This window comes from Ambystoma mexicanum, chromosome 4p, assembly GCF_040938575.1.
Source record: "Ambystoma mexicanum isolate Mex_15411 chromosome 4p, UKY_AmexF1_1, whole genome shotgun sequence".
In the NCBI taxonomy this organism is placed as follows: domain Eukaryota; kingdom Metazoa; phylum Chordata; class Amphibia; order Caudata; family Ambystomatidae; genus Ambystoma; species Ambystoma mexicanum.
In genome coordinates, this window is record NC_090927.1 from 133,800,713 (window position 1) to 133,826,141 (window position 25,429).

General features: G+C 49.0%; 1 protein-coding gene across 1 annotated transcript in view; it reads right to left on the reverse strand.

The window, feature by feature from the left end:
* ASXL2 (ASXL transcriptional regulator 2) overlaps positions 1 to 25,429 on the reverse strand; it is a 747,150-nt gene that overhangs the window by 533,346 nt on the left and 188,375 nt on the right. The window contains exon 3 of the mRNA XM_069605568.1: positions 13,788 to 13,896. Within this exon, the coding sequence (XP_069461669.1) occupies positions 13,788 to 13,896 (109 nt within the window). The remainder of the gene's footprint in view (positions 1 to 13,787; positions 13,897 to 25,429) is intronic.

Genomic DNA, 25,429 nt, shown 5'->3' on the forward strand with positions numbered 1-25,429 from the left:
TTGCAACCTATGTGACACTCAAAAGTAGGTCACTCATTTCTTTTAAACAACTCCTGGAAAACCTGGCCATCTCCCAGCTTACTCTCCATACCAAATCTGTTGGTTGCTTCCATGACCATAAGTCTGGCTTTAGAGCAGCCTTTAGAGCAGCCAGAAGCACAGAAACTGCTCTCCTGAACACCTGCTCACAAATCTTGACTCTAGCCTTCGTTCTTTTGTCCTCCTTGATCTTTCCTCTGCTTTCGACACGGTCAACCATGCTATCCTGATCAATCGTCTCTGTGACAACCTGGGCATCAAGGATCATGCAATTGCCTGGTTGACCACCTTCCTCTCCGATCGACCCTCCCAGGTCCAACTGGGGTCCTTTCTTTCCACCACCTCTCTGCGCATGTGATGTTCCCCAGGGCTCCAACCTCCCAGCCTGGCTCATCAACCTTTACTTGGCACCTCTGGCCGATCCCATCTCATCTCTACCTTCTCTCCTAACTTTGTGTTTTCTGATGACACTCCCCTCTCCTTCAGGCTCCCCTCTCCTCTCATTCCAGATAGTCTATACGCGATTCAAGAATGGTGTGCCTGTAACTATCTCTGCCTGAACGCCAGGAAGGTAACCATATGGGGGACCAGGCTTCCTTCATGACCAGTAGGCCCATGCACTGCCTCCGGGCCGACCTGCACTAGGGACTGTATCTGCAACCCTACAATCCCCTGCCTCCATGCACTTACTTGGAACCGGCCACCCCAGCAGCACTTATATCAGCTTTGCTTATTGTACTCTCCCTTTCAATCCCACTGGCACCTCTTTCCCCTACCCCTGCACTATCTGAGTGACACAAGGCCTAGTAAGATTGTTTTGGCCTCGATTGGTCTCCCCTTCCTTGTCTTGTATTTTTTTAAATGTTTACATTTATTTCTGTGCACAAAGCCCTCATGCATCTAGGCGCTAGTTACAGAAAGTGCTTGTGCAGGTAGTTACAGGTAAATTGCATATGCAGCACAAGGCTGCATGAGATATACACATAAGCAGTACAAGGCTGCATGAGACAGGTAGTTACAGGAACGATGCAAAAGCAGCACAAGTCTGCATGAGACATAGGTAGTTACCGGTAAGTTGCATAAGCAGTGCAGGCTGCACAAGTCATAAGCAGAAGCAGCACACGGCTGCATAATATGCAATTGGTGGGAGCAATCCGGTACAAGTGACAAATCAGGTAGGGGTGTATAGATTGGCAAAGGCCGCATCTCTTGGTGCAAGGGCTACGTCAGGTAAGTCGAACATGACAAAAATAGCGTGCAAGGACAAATAGGTGAATACAGAGTTAGAAAAGGAGGATGAATAGATGGAAAAGCCTTGACTCCTGCTTGGGAAGCTACATCAGGTATTCTGGAATGGAAGCGAGTCAGTGGGGACGTCTTTGTCTAGCAATGCGAGGGGCTGCAATAGCCAAAAGTACAGGTGAGATGGGGTGGCAAAGGGCACATGTGCATCGAGTGGGGTGGTAGCTAGGGTGCGATTCATAGCAGGCTTCAGGCAGTTAAGGATAGGAACACAGTGAAAGAGAGAAGAAACTAGGTGAGCCCCCTTACCATGAGCGTGTTGTTGAGGCGGCAATGGGAAATCAGGAAGGTAATCTTGTCCATGATCGTCCACGGCCGGACAAGGCCAGATAAGAGTAAGAGCCTTAAATGAGGGCCTTGGATGGTGGGCCGGCACAGTCTGCCGGTTCAGGCCATTCAAATTTGCAGGGGAATCCGACCAATCGGATTGCGTAGAGGTCGCAATAGAGCCGCAATCAAGTAGCAGAGTGTCTCGTGCTTTGAGAAGCATGCCTCTGTAGAAAAGAAGGCATCAATCCAGCCATCTTGGAAGGAGCAAGGTCTCCAGTAGAGACATGGTATATAAAGGCAACAGCCTCCTCCTGCACTCGGGAAGGGCAGGAGGGGCCTGATGCTAGTCTCAATGTCTGTGGTGATGTTAAACAGACTTTGTGATGATGTTGCGCCTAGAAACACTTGCCTGTTATAAATGACAAACCATATCAATGTGCTAAGGGTAATATCTTTGGCTTCAAATGTGCACAAGTGTCCAAGTAACACAAAATGTTCAACTCCAACAAAATGGCTTCCACTTGGATGGCCTTCACAATTCCTGGGAATTACTCCCTTCCCCAGGTTTCTCTCCAGCAAAACAAAAGAATCAAAATACACTAAGTTCTTACTAACTTAAAATGATAACTACCTCTTCCAGTTATTTGAAAATCCCTTGACGGAGTATGGTATTTCCTCAGAATTCTTTCCACACAATTGACTTCACTTGATATACTGCCCTGCCAGGACTTTCTTACAAAGTTCACAATCCCAAGGACATGGGCCTTCATCAGGACGGTGAGACTGCAGGTAACATGTTTCTCAAATGTTGGCCTATAAACCTTTGATAAATCTCAAGTACGTTTCAGAATGTCTTCACATGAAAAACTCCACTTAGACCATGCTCTTCATTTTCAGCAACATCTCCAGTGTGCAGAGTTGAGAGACCAGCATAGTTGCATTCCCTTGGGTGAGTTGTTCTTCTGATAGTTTGAAAGGTCATGGATAGTTAGGATCATGTCTTGACATGCCCCATCACTAACAGTTGACCTCTGTTCTTGAAATTTTGGCCCTATGCTTAGACTAGGTTTGTTTTTTCAGGCCAGTCTCCACACGGTAAGATTGCTTATGTTATCCATTCCCGAAAAAGCGATAATGGTTGTGAACCTCTATTTAATGACACGTACAAATGTCTTTGCCACAGAAAGAAGTAACTATTTAAAAGTTATTTATAATTTCATTTCTTTGGGGTAGTAAAAACAATAGCTTATATATTCATTTACAGCCATTTTGAATTAATCTCAATATTGCACTATAAGTTGAACCCTCAGATGCTGTTTGTCTTGGAGACCAGGCAGAATTTGCGAGTTTTGACACTGCGAGTGCTTTGTTCTCTTCCCTTTTTCATTGTAGCGTTTTTGTTTTGTTTAGAATACCATGTTTATATGTCAGGAATGCGTTATCCCCCGTCTGCTTTGACACTAATATTCAGTGTATGTATGATGTGTTTTGTCTTTGCTGCACGGTCAATATGTGATGAATTAAATCTTCATGTTAAGTGTCTGGGTAGTAATGTCTGGTACAGAGTTACCTTGATGAAATGGCAGCTCGGTCATTGCACACATTTTTCATTGCATTTGTATTTGGTTGATTAAAGTTTTTTTTTTATATTGACTGTCTGCAAACGATTCAGGTGTTTGAAATTGTGTTTATGTACATATTTACTATGTGATTAAATCACTTATTACGTTATCTAACCTCATTATTTTACTTCACAATTTATATGGTTTTTCTTTAACCCTGTACAAAAATGTCTGAGTAGGGGGCTTTTCTCTTTTGCTTACAGAAGTGCAGCCACCCGCAGGAGCAACATTTGTCCGAGACCCTAATCAGACAAATCCTGGCCCGGGAATCTTAGGCGATCCACCACGGACCGGCCTAGAGACACAGATTGCCTCCTGCTGAGATTCTGTCCTCACATTGCTTTGCCATGCCGGATGAAAGGTCTGGCCTGAGAAATCAATGGCAAATACCACATCCAAAGAGCCTGTACATTCCTGCACAACTTGAAGGAGTCCGATCCACTGCACTTGTTCACATATCGATTTGCAATAGTGTTGCCTGTCAGGACAATCACCTTTTTTCTAAACAACTGCAGTTGAAAAATCTGCAGATCAAGGCAGATCTACTCTTCAAAAGCTTGATATGGAGCTTTGCCTCCAAATCCAAACACCACTTGTACCTCCAGTTCAACGAGATAAGATCCCCAGCCAGTCATGGAAGCATCAGTGACCATTTGTGCCTGAAAAAATGGGAATGCAAATAGTTTGCCCACCATAACAATCTCCTCCCTGTACAACCAACTGGAGTCCTACCAAACTGGCGCGGCTACCAAATTGGCGCTGCTAGCTAGTCCTCCAGGGGCCCAGTCAACTGGTTCAACTTGAATCTGTGCTCCCATTCCTGGGAGCTCACGACTCAGTTGAGGGACAAGAAGAACGCACAAGGCCATCCCGGCAGCCTCAAACATCTGTGCTGCAATTATGACCCCATAATTATCAAGAGTCGATTTGGTGGTCTGGAAGGTATCAAGCTGTCAGAAGGCCCTTTGAGGGCTGTGTGGAAGATTTGACATTTTGATGTTGAGAGTAAATCAGAGAGAACAAAGTCCTTGTCAGTTGAAGCCCATATAGCACATGGTGGCCGTTTTCTGGTATGGGGGTTTTGGAATCCCGTGCCCTGGGCGATGTTGGAGCAGACACCCCACCAATCTATCGCCCAACCGAACCCGTCATCGAGAGGGATCTTGTCCATAAAGCTTCCGGACACCTAAATCCAGCGCACGTCCAGGAATTCCTGTAAGGGTCGCATTTGCATATATGCAGGGCGACATCATGCCCAGTAACGACTTTATGGCATGCACCGTGGCCGTCTTCGTCGACGACAGCCGTTGCACCTTCCCTTGAAGGGCTGCCATCCTCTGCTCCGAGGACGACGCCAGGCAAGACATCATACTGAAGTCTGGCACGTAGGAACAGAGGGCTCTGCGATGGCGTTAAGCAGGACTTTGGAAAGTTGGCATAGAATCCCAGCTAAGTCAGTAACCGGACAGTCCTCTGTGTGCCCAGCGGGCACGAATCAGCCAGTCGTCCAGGTACGGGTATACGTGTATGCCCTGTAGATGCAGATGGGCCGCCACAAGAGCCAGGAAACTTTGTGAACACCTTGGGGGCCGACTTCAAGCTGAAAGGTAGAGCCTTGAACTGGTAGTGCTGTCCCTGCACTACAAAGTGTAGAAACCTTCGATGTTACCTGTGAATGGGGACATGGAAATAGGCGTCCTCCAGGTCAAACGACACCAAGAAGTCAAATGTTTCCAGTTGACTGAGCATGTGTTGCAACGTGACCATCCTGAACATTTGGGACTTTGGATATTTGTTGAGACGTCGTAGGTCTCAGATGGGCCTCCAGCCACCCTCCCCCAACCCCCATTCCCCACTCCTCTTCTTTCTGACCAGAAAGTATCTGGAAAAGATTCCAGAGCCATTGGGGAACTAGCTCTATCGCCCCTTTTTGCAGCGTGGCCCGTACCTCTTCCAGGAGCGGAGGGTTGTGCTGCTACTGCTGGGCAAACGGTGAGATCCGCGAACACCTGCGTTGAAACCCCAGGGTGTGTCCTTGAGCGGGAGCGTCCAGCACCCATCTGTCGGTGGTGATATTTCTCCACTCGCTGACGAATTTCCCACCCGGGTGCGCGGGTGGGGGCCCGATGTCCCGATCGGTTCAGGCCTACTTCGGCGACGGAGACACCGTCCTCCGCTACCATATGCCTGGGAACGGCCTCTGTAGGCTTCCTGAGTTGTGGATCTGGAAGGTTGACGGTATGACATGGAGAAACCTTTTGCAGACCTCCTCGACTTTCCCCTGGAGGAGCGAAAAGAAGAGCAGTGCTGCTGGAGAATGCCCAGGAAATGGGCTGTCTCTGTATCCGTTTCGATGGACTGAAGAGGCTCATCGACGCCCTTCCCAAATAGGTTCTCTCCGTCAAAGGGCATGTCCAGCACCTTTGCCCTGACTTCCTGATGAAAATTTGTGGCTTTCATCCAGTCTTGGCGACAAAGGCTGACACTGTTCCCCATTTGCCGGAACCCTGCGTCGGCGACGTCAAATGCCACTGTGATGGGGTGATCAGATGCCACTTACCCTTCCTGGAAGAGAACAATTGCCCCCTTCCTGGAAGAGAACAATTGCCTCCATCTTTTTATTGTCGGGAGGAACTCCAGAATAGACCCAAGCTTGTACCACAACTTCTTGTCGTACCTGGCCAGGATTGCCAGTATGGTGGCCGCGGTGTAAATCACCTTCTTTCACATGGCATCCATCCTCTTCCCTTTGCTGTCCGGAGGTACCAAAGACGAGGACGGGTTGGCTGACCGTTCCCTCATGGCTGCCGACAGCACCAAATCCCGTGATGACTGCGACCTCAGGCTCTTGAGTGCATAGTCTGGCACCCTATATTTCTTCTCCAGCCTATCCTGTTTGGCTGAAGACATGCAATGGTTCTTCAGGAGGGCCAGGCTCTCCCGCCAAACACCGCCCAGAAGGGACACCGCCATGATAGTCTTCCTCTCGGACTTGCGCCTCTGATATAAGAAGCCCTCCTTCTTAGTTTCCTTGGGCACCAGCAGGAATAGCTCTGTGGATCTGGATATCATTGAGTGGAACGATCCTACCTCATCCAGTGGGTACAACCTATGTGGAGCATCCAAATATGGAGATTCACCGTCCGCTGCGACGATATCTTCGACCTCATCTGTCGTTGTGGCCGTATCCGTCCCTGTACCCGTGTCTGCTAGGGGAGAAGGGACCCGACGAGGTGGCAGAGGATGAAAAGGGGACGTCGGATGGCACTTCCTCTTCTTCACTGGAGGCTGATCAGGGACCTAGGGGACCACAGGTACTGGAGCCAGAGGCTTCCTCATCTGGATCTCTGACACCAAGGTGTGTAGAATCAACACAATATCCAAGGAAATGTCCCGCGGATGAGCAAGCAGACCAGGCCCACCACCACCTCCTCCTCCTCCTCCTCCTTCTTCTTGTAGGCCTTGTGTAAAGACTACTGATCCTCTTTGTCTGTGGACAAGACCTCAATGGCTTGGGCGATGGACAGGGAGGGCTGTTTCGGTGACTCCTCACCCCTCCGGACCCCCCCACCCCCGAGGGTCTTGAACCGGGGTCAGAGCCGGTTTCACACCTACTGATGTGCCTGCAGACTCTGCCAAAGTCACTGTGGCGGTGTCACCCCTTGGGGGTAGGGACACCTTCTGAGCCGTGGGTCAGTGCCCTTAGCTGTCAGGGCAGTAGCAGTCGTCGACAGTGTCGCCAACTAGGCCTTAGCCTGTGCCGATTGGACCTGCTTGGGTTGTTCAGCCTTTTTCTCCTCTGTCCGCAGCTTCTCGGATTTCTCACAGTTTAACTGGGGTAGATGACTTCCTCTTTGAAGAGGAGCTCGATTGTAGGCTGCCAATTGAGGCGGAAGGTGATGCTGATCGTGCCCCATCAACTTTGGGACCTGCTTCCGCGGCGAATCCGGTGGACTCAGACTTGCGGCTCTTGGCCTGGTCTTGGGCCCCCACAGATGAGGCGCCCTCGAAGGACTCAGAAGATCGCTCCTCAGAGCGGCAGGTCCTGGGCGAGGCATGACCCTGGACGCAGCCCGGGTCAGAGGCCTTGGCGTTAAGCCATGCCGCCAGCCTACTGTGCTTGTCCCTCAATGTTTTCTTCAAAAATCCTAGGCAAATCTCGCACTCTACCTCCTTGTGGTCCAGGCAGTAGAGGCATTGTAGGTGTTTGTCCTCCACAAACACATTCCGTAGTCCGCATTTGGTGCATGGCCTGAAGAGGGACCTTCCCCTCCTTTTCCTCCGTCATAGTCGGGGGCGCGAAGTAGGCCCAAAGGCCTTGTAGAATCTTCACCCTTGAGGGGCGCGGAACTTCACTGAAAATGGGTTCCCGCCATGGACAGATGAATAAAAGAGCACACAGGCTTATTTGAACCAAAAATAGAACTTTTCTGTACAAAAAAAGCCCCAGAGGAGGGGCTTCAGGAGAGGACTGTCATTGGATGGGGCAGTATGACCCAGAGGACAGTGATTGGTTTAAAGGGGAAATACAGTTTATAAGTGAAACTGTTTTAATCTTTTACCGAGGAGTCCCAGCCTGACAACGGGGAACATTCATGAGCATGTGAATCCATGCCAGACCCATGCTGGAGAAAGAGTTCGCCTTCTTTCGGCCTTTATTTACCACATCCATCAATTTATCCCTCACCCTGTCATTTGAAATGGCCAATACCTGGATATCCAGGGCCTTAAAAGCCCTCCTCATAAGCGCCATACATAATGGTCTTTTGGCATTAGGGCCTCTTTGTACCCACTAATTATGGACATTTCAGACGAAGTGTCCAGGCCACTGATGTCCTGAAGGTATTTCAGGACCTTGTCCACCTCACCTGACCTTACTAAATTGTCTATGGCTCTGGATAAGATGCATCCCAAGAGCCAATACTAATTTGTATTTCCCGTCAAGTAGCATATCCACTTTCCAACACAACTCGTTACTTGCATCTTGCACTCCAGAGCCAATTGGCTGCCCCATAACTTCTGGTGTGCTGTGCAGCGCTATGCCAACATCTAGTAGTACCTCCATCTACCCTACTGAGTGACTAGAGATGTTCCCGTCAAACAGGCCCCAACCCAGTGGGTTTGGCTCTTCACCTGCGCTCTTTAACAAGAACACTGGGAGTAGGCATGGGGGCCGTCAGCAGTTGCTGAATTCCACCCCAACCTCCCCCCCATGAGATCATTGGAGCCAGAGCCGCCGCCATCTGTGGTCCCCCAACAGCAGTTACCACTGACATGGTGGGGCGGGGATAGATCCATGACAGTCCGTGGTCTTCCTTCTCTGGTTTATCAAAGTACTTGTGTTTGGAGGATCGAGAAGACCTCCTTGAGTGCAATCTTTATGGGTCTCCTCCCGGAATCTGTAAAAGGATTCAGCCAAGTCCCTCCCTTCAGCATGTGCCAACTGTGCCTGCTCCGGTTTAAACAAGGCCCTATGGTCCACTGGAGGCAAACTCCTCAACTTGGCCCTCTCCCGAGACACACACAGCAGCCTCTTTGGCGTTGCGACTGCTGCAGAGGCACCTCATGCAGCGGCCATGTGTGTCCATAACAGACCCATCCTCTGAAATTTGCTGCAGGCTTAAACCCAGAGGATTTCTGTACTAATTTCTTAGAAAATGCACCAATGTCCAAAGCAATCAAAAAAGTAAAAACCCAGAATTCAAACTTAGCTGACTGTTCAAGCCAGCGGCTCAGAGCATGCTCTGAAGCATCATAACATGCGACATCGAAAAACAAACAGTTGGGCTAGGGGCAGCCGGCACCATTAAAACCCTGGACAGGTAGCCGCGCCATGTATACCCTGGAAACAGTCACTTCAGAGTACAGGTAGCCGCGCCATGTATACCCTGGACACAGTCACTTCAGAGTACAGGTAGCCGCGCCATGTATACCCTGGACACAGTCACTTCAGATTACAGGTAGCCGCGCCATGTATGCCCTGGACACAGTCACTTCAGAGTACAGGTAGCCGCGCCATGTATACCCTGGACACAGTCACTTCAGAGTACAGGTAGCCGCGCCATGTATACCCTGGACACAGTCACTTCAGAGTACAGGTAGCCGCGCCATGTATACCCTGGACACAGTCACTTCAGATTACAGGTAGCCGCGCCATGTATGCCCTGGACACAGTCACTTCAGAGTACAGGTAGCCGCGCCATGTATACCCTGGACACAGTCACTTCAGATTACAGGTAGCCGCGCCATGTATGCCCTGGACACAGTCACTTCAGAGTACAGGTAGCCGCGCCATGTATACCCTGGACACAGTCACTTCAGAGTACAGGTAGCCGCGCCATGTATACCCTGGACACAGTCACTTCAGAGTACAGGTAGCCGCACCACTTATGCCCTGGACACAGTCACTTCAGAGTACAGGTAGCCGCGCCATGTATACCCTGGACACAGTCACTTCAGAGTACAGGTAGCCGCGCCATGTATACCCTGGACACAGTCACTTCAGAGTACAGGTAGCCGCGCCATGTATACCCTGGACACAGTCACTTCAGAGTACAGGTAGCCGCGCCATGTATACCCTGGACACAGTCACTTCAGAGTACAGGTAGCCGCACCACTTATGCCCTGGACACAGTCACTTCAGAGTACAGGTAGCCGCGCCATGTATACCCTGGACACAGTCACTTCAGATTACAGGTAGCCGCGCCATGTATACCCTGGACACAGTCACTTCAGATTACAGGTAGCCGCGCCATGTATACCCTGGACACAGTCACTTCAGAGTACAGGTAGCCGCGCCATGTATACCCTGGACACAGTCACTTCAGAGTACAGGTAGCCGCGCCATGTATACCCTGGACACAGTCACTTCAGAGTACAGGTAGCCGCACCACTTATGCCCTGGACACAGTCACTTCAGAGTACAGGTAGCCGCGCCATGTATACCCTGGACACAGTCACTTCAGATTACAGGTAGCCGCGCCATGTATACCCTGGACACAGTCACTTCAGAGTACAGGTAGCCGCGCCATGTATACCCTGGACACAGTCACTTCAGATTACTGGTACCTCACCACTTATGCCCTGGACACAGTCACTTCAGATTACTGGTACCTCACCACTTATGCCCTGGACACAGTCACTTCAGATTACTGGTACCTCACCACTTATGCCCTGGACACAGTCACTTCAGAGTACAGGTAGCCTCACCACTTATGTCCTGGACACAGTCACTTCAGAGTACAGGTAGCCTCACCACTTATGCCCTGGACACAGTCACTTCAGATTACAGGTAGCCGCGCCATGTATACCCTGGACACAGTCACTTCAGAGTACAGGTAGCCTCACCACTTATGCCCTGGACACAGTCACTTCAGAGTACAGGTAGCCTCACCACTTATGCCCTGGACACAGTCACTTCAGAGTACAGGTAGCCGCGCCATGTATACCCTGGACACAGTCACTTCAGATTACTGGTACCTCACCACTTATGCCCTGGACACAGTCACTTCAGATTACTGGTACCTCACCACTTATGCCCTGGACACAGTCACTTCAGAGTACAGGTAGCCTCACCACTTATGCCCTGGACACAGTCACTTCAGAGTACAGGTAGCCTCACCACTTATGCCCTGGACACAGTCACTTCAGATTACAGGTAGCCGCGCCATGTATACCCTGGACACAGTCACTTCAGAGTACAGGTAGCCGCACCACTTATCCCCTGGACAGAGTCACTTCAGATTACAGGTAGCTGCGCCATTTATACCCTGGACACAGTCACTTCAGAGTACAGGTAGCCTCACCACTTATGCCCTGGACACAGTCACTTCAGAGTACAGGTAGCCTCACCACTTATGCCCTGGACACAGTCACTTCAGAGTACAGGTAGCCTCACCACTTATGCCCTGGACACAGTCACTTCAGAGTACAGGTAGCCTCACCACTTATGCCCTGGACACAGTCACTTCAGAGTACAGGTAGCCTCACCACTTATGCCCTGGACACAGTCACTTCAGAGTACAGGTAGCCTCACCACTTATGCCCTGGACACAGTCACTTCAGAGTACTGGTACCTCACCACTTATGCCCTGGACACAGTCACTTCAGATTACAGGTAGCCGCACCACTTACCCCCTGGACACAGTCACTTCAGAGTACAGGTAGCCGCACCACGTATACCCTGGACACAGTCACTTCAGATTACAGGTAGCTGCGCCACTTATACCCTGGACACAGTCACTTCAGATTACAGGTAGCCGCACCACTTATCCCCTGGACAGAGTCACTTCAGAGTACAGGTAGCCTAACCACTTATGCCCTGGACACAGTCACTTCAGAGTACAGGTAGCCTAACCACTTATGCCCTGGACACAGTCACTTCAGATTACAGGTAGCTGCGCCATTTATACCCTGGACACAGTCATTTCAAATTACAGGTAGCCGCGCCATTTATACCCTGGATACAGTCACTTCAGATTACAGGTAGCTGCACCACTTATCCCCTGGACACAGTCACTTCAGAGTACAGGTAGCCGCGCCACTTATGACCGGGACAGAGTCACTTCAGAGTACAGGTAGCCGCACCACGTATACCCTGGACAGAGTCACTTCAGATTACAGGTAGCCTCACCACTTATGCCCTGGACAGAGTCACTTCAGATTACAGGTAGCCGCGCCATTTATACCCTGGACAGAATCACTTCAGATTACAGGTAGCTGCGCCATTTATACCCTGGACACAGTCATTTCAGATTACAGGTAGCTGCACCACGTATACCCTGCACACAGTCACTTCAGAGTACAGGTAGCCGCACCACGTATACCCTGGACAGTCACTTCAGATTACAGGTAGCCGCGCCATTTATACCCTGGACACAGTCATTTCAGATTACAGGTAGCTGTGCCATTTATACCATGTACACAGTCACTTCAGATTACAGGTAGCCTCACCATTTATACCCTGCACACAGTCACTTCAGAATACAGGTAGCCGCGCCACTTATACCCGGGACAGAGTCACTTCAGATTACAGCTAGTCCCATCTGGCGCTGTGCAAACTGGACAGTTCCACGATAAGGAATCCACCAAGGAGATGGTACCAGTCAGAAGGAGGCCACTGCCTTATGCAGGAGCACAGCTCTGCAGCAGCCCCAAGGGATACGAACAATAAAGACTACATGCATGAATCGGGAGACACCAACCTGCTGAATGCCGACATGGGGAAGCACGGGAGGAGGGTGCATCCTCACGACACGAGCCAACACAGGTTGGTCCAGCCTCATGCGGACACCAGGGTGAGCATGCATGCAGCAGCACCCAATAGAGGGCCGAGGGAAACTTCCAGTGCTGGAGACTGGAGTCACCATCCACAGGCTCCTGAGAGAAGGCTCCCAAGACTCAACGTGGCAGGAAGGGGTTACGCCGCTTGCTGGTTGGAAAATGTAGGGTAAGGACGGAACAAATTAGGGCTTCAGGTGGTGTAAAAGGAAGGGTAATGGGCAGAGTAGATTTGCTGACCTGTTTTCTTCCCCGTCAATTAATTTAGGAAAATTGGGAGTGCAGATTAACTTGCGATGCACGCCCTCAGCTCGCGGCAGTGCGGGACACTCCCTATTACACAAGTCACATTCTGACATTATTTCACAAATTCTGCTATTGACTTGTATAGTTCCACCATTGCCGATTGCATCTCAAAGTGCTCCGATTCTGTCTTGCCCAAATGTGGCATTTGGGCAATTTATAAAAACACCCACGGGAACAAGAAAGCAGTGGCAACACACAGGAGGCATACATTTGGGAAAGCGTCACCAAAGATCTGGAAAGGATTTCAACACAATGCGCTTCCGATAAAACATGGACAACGACGTGTGCATACAACACTCTGCAAAATGAACTGTTCCTTCTACAACATCAAAAACGGAACCACAATACCGTCACATGACCTAGACAGCGAGAAATACCAAACTGTGCATGAAAGTGGGGGGGGGGGATACACGCTATGTGATTGGACGCCACCAGTGGTTCATAGCGTGCAGGCGTCAGACCGGAGGAGCCAGCCACCAGCATCCGTGGGGAATTCTAGAAAAGGAACAGACACGTCCCGCTCTTGAGAAGATGACCCTAGAAGCAGCACCCAAGCATGCTGTAGTGGGGAAAGCAGAGCACGCACGAACAATGCACTTACTGTCCCAGGCAATACCTCCCAGAGCGCCTTGAAATGCCCTTTTTGGTCAAGCAGGCGCAGCATAATAAGGGGCATGCATCGGACTCCCTTCTGGGGTTCTGGCGCCAGATGGCTTGCCTGAGCACGGCGCAGGCAGGTATGTTAATCGATATCGAGCACAGGATGGGGAGGCTTTGAAGGTAATAAGGGAAGAGCTCGCATGACCGGCTTCCAGCTGCGAGCCAATCGGCGCCCGCCTCGGCTACGCTGGCCTCCTCCAGTGCCAGCACTTGGGAGAATAAGGGGATTGTCAAGCAAAAAACACACACACAAAAAGGATTCATCGGCCCAAGAGCTTCATTTATCAGTGCATCAAGGAAGAGCAGTACCTTTAGTGTGTAGACGCCCATGCGGCCAGGGACCTTGTAGAAAATGCCCTCGTCGCCTCGAGAGTTTGTGTGGAGCATGGCATTGAGGCAGGCCAGAGGAGAGGTGCCGCTGAAATTAAGAGGCAGATGATTACGCCATTACACAAGCAATGAACTCAACTCCACAGTCCCAATCCCCACACAACACCTGCTTGCAATGCATCGTGGTCAATGTGTGCATAGAGCGTGGCACAGTGCTGGAAATTGAGGAAAAATACTCGGGGATCGGCTGTCTCCCCCTTGGGGATAAAGGGCTGGGGTGAGAGACCCCAGGCCAGGCCACATCTCTTCGCGGCACCCAAGACTGGTGAATTTGCAGAACAGCATTTGGGAGTGTAAGGAGGCCCACATTTTTAAAGGTGAAACAGGTCTGTGATAGTGATCCAGTAAGAGACCCTTTTGTGCGAGTAATCAGAGCTGGAAAAGGACATTTGCTGGAGAAACTCACCCCCGCCCCGGGAAAGTGATAGTTGGGTAGTTGTAGGGTGCGGGTGCAGATGGTCAGTGGTGTGGGCGGGACTGAGGGGTGGAGCTAGGTGCGAGTGTCCTGAATACATGATGCTGGCTGCTTTGCATAAAAAAAAACACGCATTTTGGGAACATAAGCAAGGCCACCAAACATGTCTAATAGTAATTCAAATGTGCATTCCTTCTGAGCATGCAATGCTAGCTTGGCATCTGTCAGAATAGCTGCCATGACAGTAAAATGTGTACAACGCATAAGACATGTATACAGCTTTGGACCTTTTCATTGCTTGAGTTTCTGCTCTCCTAGTGAGGGAGGACTTTCAGAGGAAGCCTGTGAATGTTGCATATCACGCTGGCATTGAGAGTCCAGATTCATGGCAGACTTTAAACGCACAGCATTAGGGAGATTAGCGAAACTCGGGTGCAGGCAGTTTCCTCAATTTAGGGGGGTGGGTTTGTTCCTTGGTTCTACATGGAACAGCGCTCCAGCAAGACGAGTTTTGCCAGAGCACAGCTCTGTCTTGCTCTGGCCCAAGAACTCTCCCAGAGAGTTTTTTTATTGGTCACAATACTCACCCTAATAAATAAAAGGTCTGTAAAATGCAGGAAGGTTTTCAGATGCTTTTAAAAACATAGGACCTCGTTTAATCTCCAAAATGTTCAAGGAGGCCATTCTGTTAAGTTTGAGAGTAGAATAGGCTATTTCAGTTAACATGCCACAGAATAACAGTTCCTGGAAGTTCCCCCCCTCCTGGTAAGGGCCACAGAGCAAAACAGTACAGCCATTTCTGCTCCGTAACAGCTCCCAAGGAGGAAACAACCACCTAGACGTTTCCCCCTCATTGGGGATCATCCATGAGCCATGGATCACCCGCTTCTTCTTGGGATGGTTCCTCAAGGGCTAGAGCCAGTGATTTCCATCTGGAGAGGCGTTGTCCGCCATTAGTCAGTCACTCACCTCTTCTAAAGCTCCTCCCACTTCCTAATCTCCCCAACATACTGAAGGAGGAACCTCCACTGCTTTTACTCTGACCAGTTTTGAGGTGAAGCAAGTCAGATCTACTCTTCACCGACACCCCAATGCTACTCATCCTGACTATTAGCAATTCCCTCTGCAGTCTGAACTTTTCGCATCCCATCATATAATATAATATAATGATGCAGTTTCTGGGCTTCCACACGCCTTACAATTCGCAGAAATGACGTTACCCATCTTAAACTTCCATTCTTTCAAACCTGCATGGCCCACTCTTAGCCGATTCAAGTTAGTTTCCTCTCTGCATGCTAACTTGCATTCCCCCACATTTCTTTAATTGAACCTTCCTTTGTACCTGTACTGCATACAAGTACCTCCCTTTCTTGCTCGTATCCCATCTGCTTTGCCATTCTCCCTCAACTCGGCCTTTCATTGCCACCTGAAACTCAGACACAATTAAGGGAATCTCTGTATCCACTACTTCCCCGAGTCGTGGCCTCATACGCAGCCCTTTCCACCAACTTGTTTCCCAATATCCACAATGACTGGGGATCCCTCCCACTGTGCATTTTTACAGCTGCTGTCTAATACGCAATAATATCTTTTCTGTCCTCATTCTATTTCTTTATAGCTCGTAACGCACTCAGTGAGTCCACAAATACTACTACTTTTGCCAGCCATTTCGCCATAGCTCTAACCACTGTCATGTTCACTGCCATTAACTCTGCCGTGCATATGGAAACATTATCTGATAGCCTTGCCCTTTTAAACTCCTCTTCCGCCTTAAAATAGTAGGATTACCTACTTTGTGTTCATTGGGGTCCCTGGATCCATTGCTATACACTTGTCCACCTACTTTATCCGCACATACCCAAGCGCCAATTTTTTGATTTCCCCTCTATCACCCTTCTTTTTCACCACTACCTTCGTCAATTCTAAAATGATCTTCGGTTCATGCAATATCCATATGGAAAACCACTCTCTGTTGCCATTCTCCACAATCCGTAGCACCGCCACCCCCCCAGATGCTTCACTAACCTATCAGCATGAAACCCATAGGTCCCCCCTCTTCTCTCCCAGCTTTCACCTTTGTACACATGCATCCAATTAACCTCCAGGCACTTTTTTACTGGGTGCCAATCACTGAAGGAGTGGCATTTCAATCAATATTTAACACAATTCCACCCTCCTCAGATCCAAGGGAACAACACCCCTGCTAACACCTGCACGGCTTCAGTAGGCGACGACCTTACTGTGCCTGTCACAATTGTCAATGCTCTTGCCTGGACTCTACCCAGCGAACCAGGCTGAGTCTTGCTGTAACCAGGCTGAAATTGAACCCCGTACTCCAACACATTCCTAACCATTCCAATATACAGCACTCTCATGCTCGTCCGACACTCCCCTCCCCCCCTCAACATTTCGCTACCGTCCTGTGAACCTATGTATTCCAATACAAACGCTCATCCAGAGACACTCCTAGGTACCTAAATTCAATCACTTGCTCCAAAACAATCCCACGCAGTCTAAGGTGCAGGTTTAGTCCTAATCTAAGTCTTGGAGCTAGACATCATAAAACCCCATTTTGTGCACCATCCTTGCCCGACATGCAATGTCATTTGCAACTTCTGCCGAACACTACTACCTCACTTGTTTCTCACCCATAGCATCCCATCATCCACATAGAACCCTACTTTACATCCTCACTCCTGGACGTTTCATAGGAGACCATCCACCAATATTAAAGAAGACAGGACTACCAACATGCCCTGACAAATCAGGTATTCCTGGGATACGGTATCCCTCACTTTCACACGAACCACTATATTTTCAAAACAATTCTTGACTCAGGAAAATAATTCCCCTTGTACACTTTTCTCCCGCTATGCGTAGGTAGAGCGGGCCACCGCTCCACACCATATCATAAGCCTTCTCCATGCCTATGAAGAAGGCGCCCACCATTTCTCCGCAGCTCAATGCCTCTTCAATGGCCAACATCAGAGCAATCACAGCATCCATAACTGACCTAAGTTCCTGAAATCCATGCTGGAACACAGTCAGTTTACTCTTGCACTCCAGAAAGTATACCAGTCTTTCACATACCATTTTCTCCATGAATGTGCATAGGCCAGACTTCAGAGCGAGGGGTCGATAAAACCCACAGTAATCGGCTGGTTTCTCTGGTTTCAAAATCGGGAGGAGGATATCCCTTTTCCACCCAAGCAACATCGTCCCACTAACCCACACCATATTATACAGTTTCAACATTACCTCCAAGCAGTTATCTGGTTACTTCTGCAGGAAGACATTGCAACCCATCCTCTCCCAGGCTAGAGTTCCTACTCCCCTTTAAGGCTTTCCGTAACTCACACTTCGAGAAACGCACGTCCAAACAGGGCATCCACACCTCCACATTCTCCAACACACATTTGCAATCATGAAACGTCTCATCTCTTGTCTCACTGCCAGAGAATTACACGTACTGTGCACACCTGCAAAACGTGCCCCTAAAAGATTCGCTTTACTATGGTCATCAACAAATTCACGCCTGTCGACAGCGATCAACGGGATCTGAGAACTCTGTCTCACATAACCCGGCATTGGTTTAAATCCCACCCATACCTGCGCCTTACGCGTATCCAGCCCTACAGATAAGGGAAGTATCCGACACTTTTACTCCCTAAAAATAGACAAATACACCCAAATAATAAGGAGTACAAATCTTTCGATTGGATGTTCCTCCAACGTATTCCTCATCTTAGATATATTCCATCCAGCTTTGCTGCTCTTCGGAATTTTTTTCGACAGAGGGCGCCGATGTTGTCGAGTCGATGGTCCCTCGATAGCCTCCGTCGAGGGTGACGTCATCGGGTGTATAAGTAGCACGCGCGGCGCCCGTTGGCCTCAGTTCCGTTTTTCCCCTTTTTATCTTTGATCTTGTACTGTGTAGATTGTGCCGGCAGACAGGTACCAGCCTTGGAAGATTTGAGATGGCAATAACCCGGAAAAATTTACAGAGGGGTAGGCTGGGAGGGCGATGAGGAATGTGTTGGAGGAACATCCAATCGAAAGAACGTTACCAGTTGTTAAGTGACTTGTTCTTCGAGTGGATTGTGTCCTCCAACGTATTCCTCATCTTAGATAGACTCCCAAAGCAGTGTGGACAATTCCTCTGGAGGAGGGGGTAGATTTTTTGATACTCTTAGATGGCTGAGTATAGTTAGCTCCTTAGACTGGGAAGCATCCAGGCTATAGAATTTTGAGAAGGTGTGTAGCAAAGACCAAGTTGCTGCTTCGCAAATGGACCTTATTGGAACACCTCTTTGAAGGGCGGAGGCGATGCCTCTGGTGGAATGAGCCCTTAACCCTTCCGGAGGGTCTTTTTGAGCTAGTCTGTAGCATTCTGAAATGCAAAGCACGGTCCAGCGTGAAATTGTCCGTTTTGTCATCGATTGACCCAGTTTCCTTCCTGTGTAATCTATAAACAGCTGGTTGTCCACTCTAAGTCTGGAAAGTCTAGAGATGTAAAAGCTTAAAGCTCTTTTTGGATCCAACCTGTGTAATCTTTCCTCCTCCTTCGAAGGATGGGGTGGAGGATAGAATGCGGGTAAGACAATTTTCTGACTTTAATGAAAATCAGATATTACTTACGGTAAAAATGATGGTTTTACCCTCCACACAACTCGGTCCTTATGGAACACAGTATAGGGTGGCCCAGAAGACAGTGCTTGCAATTAGTTCACTCTTCTTGCTGATGTTAGAGCAACCAAGAAGGCGGTTTTCCACGTTAGTAATCTTAAAGGACACATGTGCATAAGCTCAAAAGGAGCACACATTAAGAATTTTAGGACTAAATTTAGATCCCAGATCGGTACTTGAAATGGGTGAGGAGGAAACACATTAGCGAGTCCTTTTAAGAATTGTATTATCAAAGGAATTTTGAAGTAGGAGCATTCTTCCGATGAGCGCTTGAAAATGGAAAGCGCTGCAAGGTAACCTTTTATTGTTCCGATATTCAGACCTCTATGTGCTAGGGTCAGAGGAAAGATAATACTTCCAGAATAGAGCATAGGAAAGAATCGACATTCTCTGCACCAGTTGCAAAACTTTTTCCAACGGCAACAGTATTGAGACTTTGTTGCTGGCCTTCTTGCCGAAAGCCACACCTCCATAACCTTCCAGATACCAAGCATGAAGGTTGAGCGTTTGGACCTCTGGAAGGAGAACCTGACCCTCCATTTGAGAGAGAAGGTTCTCTCTGAGGAAGACGTACTGGAGGACAGATGGACATGTCTAGAAGGTATGGGTACCATGTTCTCCCGACCCAATCCGGGGCAATTAGGATCATACCGCTCCGAAACCTTCTCAGACTCCTGATGACCTGAGGAATGATGGGAATCGGAGGGAACGCGTACAATAGTGGGAAATTCCACACCACCACCAACGCGTCCCCCAGGGCTCCTCTCGGGGGAAATTCCCTTGAGCAATACCTTTCGCATTTTCGGTTGATTCCGGTTGCAAACAGGTCTACTTGAGGGGTTCCCCAAAGGGCGAAGATCTCTTGAATGACTTCCTGAGCCAGTTCCCATTTGTGGGATACCATGCTCTGCCTCTTCAGAGCATCTGCCGTCATATTCTCTTCCCCGGCTAGATGAATTGTCGTTAAAGAGATTCCCTCCTGAAATGCCCAATATCAGAGCTGCATTGCCTCTCTGCACAGAGGTAGTGACCCCCACACCACCTCTTGTTTAGGTAATGCATGGCCACCATATTGTCCGTCATTATCAGGACATTTTTTCCTCCAACAGATGGCAGAAAAGCCTTCAGCACTAGTCGGATTGCTCTCCGCTCTAAACGACTGATGTGTAGTTTGGACCCCAATGGAGACCAACGACCGGCGATTGTCAGATCGTTGGCATGAGCTCCCCACCCCAAGAGTGAGGCGTCCGTCACTACTGTAATCTCCGGCCATGGTTGCCAAAACTGTTCTCCTTTTAGGATATTCTCTGTGCAAGTCCACCACTGAAGATCCTGCTGAACCTTGTTCGGAATCTGAAAAAAAAAAATCAGTCATTTGACCTGAGAACTGGGACCATTGAGTCTTTAGAGCCCACTCCAGGGATCACATCCTCTGCCTGGCCTCTGGCACTAGGAAGATGCAGGATGCCATGAGGCCAAGCAACCTTAAAAAGTCGTAGGCCTGGAGATTTTGGGCATTTTGGAATTTGGAAACCATCTGAAGAATGTCTTGAGCCCTCGACTTGGGAGGCGAGCTCTTTCCCAAGGATGTGTCTAGTACAGGCACTATGTACTGGTGCCGTTGGGAAGGTGTCATCTGTGACTTCTTCCAATTGAGGGAGAAGCCCAGTCTGTGGAGGAAGTGGTAGGTGACTTTCAGATGATCCAGTGCTTGTCGGCAGAACGCGCTCTGATCAACCAATGGTCCAGGTAGGGGTAGACATGAATCCCCCCTCTCCTGAGGTGCACTGCCACCACTACCATTAACTTGGTGAAGACCCTCGGGGCGGAGGTCAACCCGAATGACAGGACTCGAAACTGATAATGTGAGTCGCCAACTACAAACCTCAGGTATTTTCTGTGTTTGAGATGAATCGGCACATGAAAATAAGCATCCTGGAGGTCCAATGACACCAACCAGTCCTAAAGTTGAAGGGCCTGAAGGATCTGAGAAAGGGTAACCATCTTGAACTTGTCCTCTCTGAGGAACTTGGTCAAGTTTTTGAAGTCCAAGATGGGTCTCGGTCCTCCATCCTTTTTGGGGATCAAAAAATACAGGGAGTACCATCACTTGTTCCTCTCCACTGCAGGTACTGGTTCTATAGCACCTTTCTCCAGCAGGGTTAAAACTTCCTGCTGTAGGAGCGGGTTTGAAGACTTCAACGCGTGTCTCCCTGGTGGATTGCTTTGAGGTTGTGTTAGAAAAGGAAGGCAGTAACCTTGGGCTATTATTTCTAGAGCCCCAACATCTGAAGTAATGGCTCGCCATTCTTGCAGATGCTGCGACAGCCTGCCCCCTATAGGTGTTTTGTGATGCAAGTCCTCAAAGCGGTTTTGTGGCGGATGTTGCAGCCGCTGATGGCAAAGAGGCTGCAGCTGGAGCTGGTTTAGCTCGTTTTCCTCGTCAACCACAAGTGGCCTTTGACTGGCCATTCCTCTCGCCTTTCCATATGAGGTGTAGTAATGATAGGATCGTCCCCTCCATGACTGTCCTTGCGCACGAAAAGGCTGAGGTTGCCCAATAGCAGCTCCTAAAGATTTGGCAGCTGCTTTTGAGGTCTGCAACCTCTCAAGGCTCTCGTCAGCCTGGTTGCCAAAAAGGTGAGACCTGTCAAAAGGCATGTTCAGAAGGCGGTTCTGTACGTCCGGTGCGAAACCCGACTTCCGTAACCACGCAAATCTGCGCATTACCGTGCTAGTGCCCATGGACCCGCTTACACTATCCACAGTGTCCAATCCAGATTGAAGGGATTCCTGCATGGCTTCCTTTCCATCTCTAACGATGGCTAGGAACCCATCCCTTTCTTCCCCTTCTGGTATGTGCTCCGCCGTCACTGCAATGCACTCCCAAAGAGTGTATGAAAATGTTGCCAAGGCACATGTGGAGTTGGCAGATTTTAATGGCATGCTCCCAGCTGAAAATTCCTTCCGTGCCCAACCATCCACATGCTTATGGTACCTGTTTGGATGGATAGACTGGTATGCACGTTTATTAGAAGCTGTGGCTGCCTGTATGACCAGACTCTCTGGAGTTGGGTGTTTGGACAGATAAACGGGGTCGCTACTGGCCGGGCGGTATTTTGGAGGTGAGGGATTTATTTACCAGAGGAATAGAATCCGGAGTTTCCCAATTCTTGGCCACCCTATTTTGCAGGGCTACATGAAAGGGTAGTACTGGGTCTTCGGTGGGACCATGGTCCAATATATCTGTTAAATCATCCTGGATGAATGGTCTAGCCCATCCCAAGTAATCTACTACCTTTGTCATTAATTGACGGTATAATGGACTGGCATGCTCTCCTGGTTCTGGTCTGCCAAAGTCATTTTCAGGAGATGTGTCAATGCCACTTGCATTGTGTAATGATTCCACCAAGTCCCTCATTCTGCTTTCTTCTGAAATCAAGCATTCTGGAACATTTGGGGTGCCATATTCCAGCCCAAAAGGTACATTCTCCTCATCAGATCTCTCCTGTTCCTCAAAAATTGAGGTCAGGGATTTGAAAAACTCTTTTCTGAGGAGAGGCTTGAAAACCTTCTCTGAGAGAGGAGGAGGAAGAGGTCTAGTACCTGGCTCTGAGGACAATACCGGTTTTGTAACCTTATCCTCATCTTTTTCTGGCTTCCCTGGCTTGGCTGGAGCCTTTGGCGCCGAGGGTTTCGGCGTTGACGTCGATAACGGCATCGACAACACCGCGGTCGTCGACAGGGTCTGCTTGAGGGCGTCGAGGCAACCTTCGAAGATTTTCCCTTCGAGGTATGATGGTCTCGGCTGGCGGCGATGACCTTGAGCGGTCGACTCGACCATTTTTCACTCGGCGTCCTGAAGGCTCCCTATCCTTCCTTTTTTCGATCACCCGGGCTCGAGGGCACACGAGTGTCGGAGCGATGACGCTCCCGGCTGGCTTCCGAAGAAGGCGCAGACCGAGGCTTTGCTTTTTCAAACACCTCCATCATTTTGACCCTGAATGCTTCCCACTCTTCGGTAGACGAATGTTTAGTGGGGCATTTCATCTTTTTTGGAGACTCGTCCAACGACGAGGTGGAGGGAGACCTGTGGCGTTGTTTCTTCCATCTTTTTGACGAAGACGTCGAGCGATGGGAATCGCTACGAGACCTAAATCGATGCCTTTCGCATCGAGGAGAATTCTCTTCACGGGATCTCGACTCGACGCTAGAGGTTTTGCGATCGGTTTTTTGACCTACCTGTAGCTTTCCTCTACTCTCCTCTCTCGCAAGGCCTTCCCAGTCATCGCCTGACACTTCGTACAGGCCTCCATGTCGTGGCCTTCTCTGAGGCACCACAAACACTCTCGATGCGGGTCCGTGATCGACATTTTATGCCCGCACAATTTGCACTTTTTGAATCCCGATTTCGGGGTCGTGGTCGGCGTCGATGACGAGGACATATTTTGTTATTATATATTCTCACAGAACTCGAGGCGAGCCGAATGTCCGAAGCAATGTATACTGCGGAAAAACGGAACCGAGGCCAACGGGCGCCACGCGTGCTACTTATACACCTGATGACGTCACCCTCGACGGAGGCCTTCGAGGGACCATCGACTCGACGACATTGACGCACGGCGCCCTCTGCCGAAAAAATTTCCGAAGAGCAGCAAAGCTGGATGGAATACATCTAAGATGAGGAATACGTTGGAAGACACAATCCACTCGAAGTACACGTACTGCCTCAGAAAGAAAACATTATTCCAGCCTGATCCGAAGCAGTAAAAATTTATCTTTTAATGTGTATGAATGACCAGGTGTAAAGAGTTATTTGTTTAAAAAAAGTGTTTATATTTGACTGAGTAAAAAGCTATTTTACTCTCAGTAGGAATGGGACTTACTTTTTTAATATGCAAAAAAGTGTTTTACTTCCAACTTTAAAAAACAGGGAGTAAAATGCTCCCACTTCAAAATCCTATTAGACCAGGGAAGCAAACTGAAGCAGAGAGAACTTGGACAGGGCTGAGATTGAAAAGATGAGTCTTAATGGCCTTTTAAAAAAGGTAGAATAGTTATCGATAAGGCGCAGAGAAGCAGGAAGGGCGTTCCAAAGATGTGCGGCTTGGACTTCGAAGCTTGTGCCACTAAAGCGAACCAATTTGAATCTTGGCTTGACGAGTGTAGGTGCAACAGATGAACGTAGATTTCTGATGCACGTTTTGCTCTTAGTACGATACGATAGGTATACTGGGCATGAAAGGGATAGGCACTTGTGAGCTAAGGTGAGAACTTTGTGTGAAATTCTTTTCCTAACGGGGAGCCAGTGTAGGGTTTTCCTGAAAGTGGAAATGTGTGTACGACGAGAGAGCTCAAAGATGGTACGTACAGCATTATTCTGTGCAACTTGAAGTGCGTTGATGTTAAGAGCGGTGGTACCGGCCAACAGACTATTGCAGTAGTCAAGCCTCGAGTTAATTAACGCTGTGGACAGCAAAGCGCAATTTTCAGAGGTGATGAAAGGTTGAAAATATTGTATGCGTTTGTTAATGAAGCTGTATGCAGACCCTATATTAGATACGTGAGGCCCCATTGACAGTTCATCTAGGATTACACCTAAAGTTTTCACCTTTTTAGAGACCGGAATAGTGTGATTCGCAACCAAGAAATCAGAATTGTCAGGAGTGAGCTTACTCTGCGTATTCTTGGTGGCAACGATCATAAATTTGGTCTTCGTGTTATTGACGGCTAAGGAGTTGCAGGCAATCCAATTCTGTACGGCGTTGTAAATGGAATTAAGGGTGGTAAGGTCCTGCTTGTAGTGTCCGCTGAGCTGAAGAACAACCTGGGTTTCATCTGCACATATTCGAACATTAGAACATATTCGTTCTCAGTAGAGGGGCTGCCACACTACAAGCTTACCATGTTATTTGTATATGAGCATTCATGCTACACAAACGTGTACAGAGTGTTTTTGATGGTGGCGATGCATTCCATAGTAAATAGTGCTGTGCCACCATTAAACTGCATTGGCACGATGCAAAAAGAAAATGCTCCGAATTATGAATGAGCCTGACTGAGGTGGATTGGGTGGCACGGAAGAGAGACTGCATGGTGGATAACCGCACTTTGCACGTTTTTGAAACATTTCTGGGAGCTGCGTGTGCAATGTAACCCGTCTCTTGCAGCCCATGCAAAGCAAGCAGTGATGGGCCAGGAAGAGTATGGCAGGGGCCAGAGTATGACGCACTGCTTAGGAGGTTGAGGCTGTGGATACAGGATGCACAGGGGACAGCTTTCCTTTTAGCACAAGACTATGGGGGGGGTGGGGTGGGGTTGGGTAGCCGGAGCCTGAAGAAGAAGATGTCCCCTTGCCACTGGCGATGCCCCTAGGCGCTCAGGCTCATTTATGCAGTAGGTTTCTAGTGCAGCTCTGTCTCCAAATAGCCTCCCACTGGGTAACCTTCACTCTGGCCGG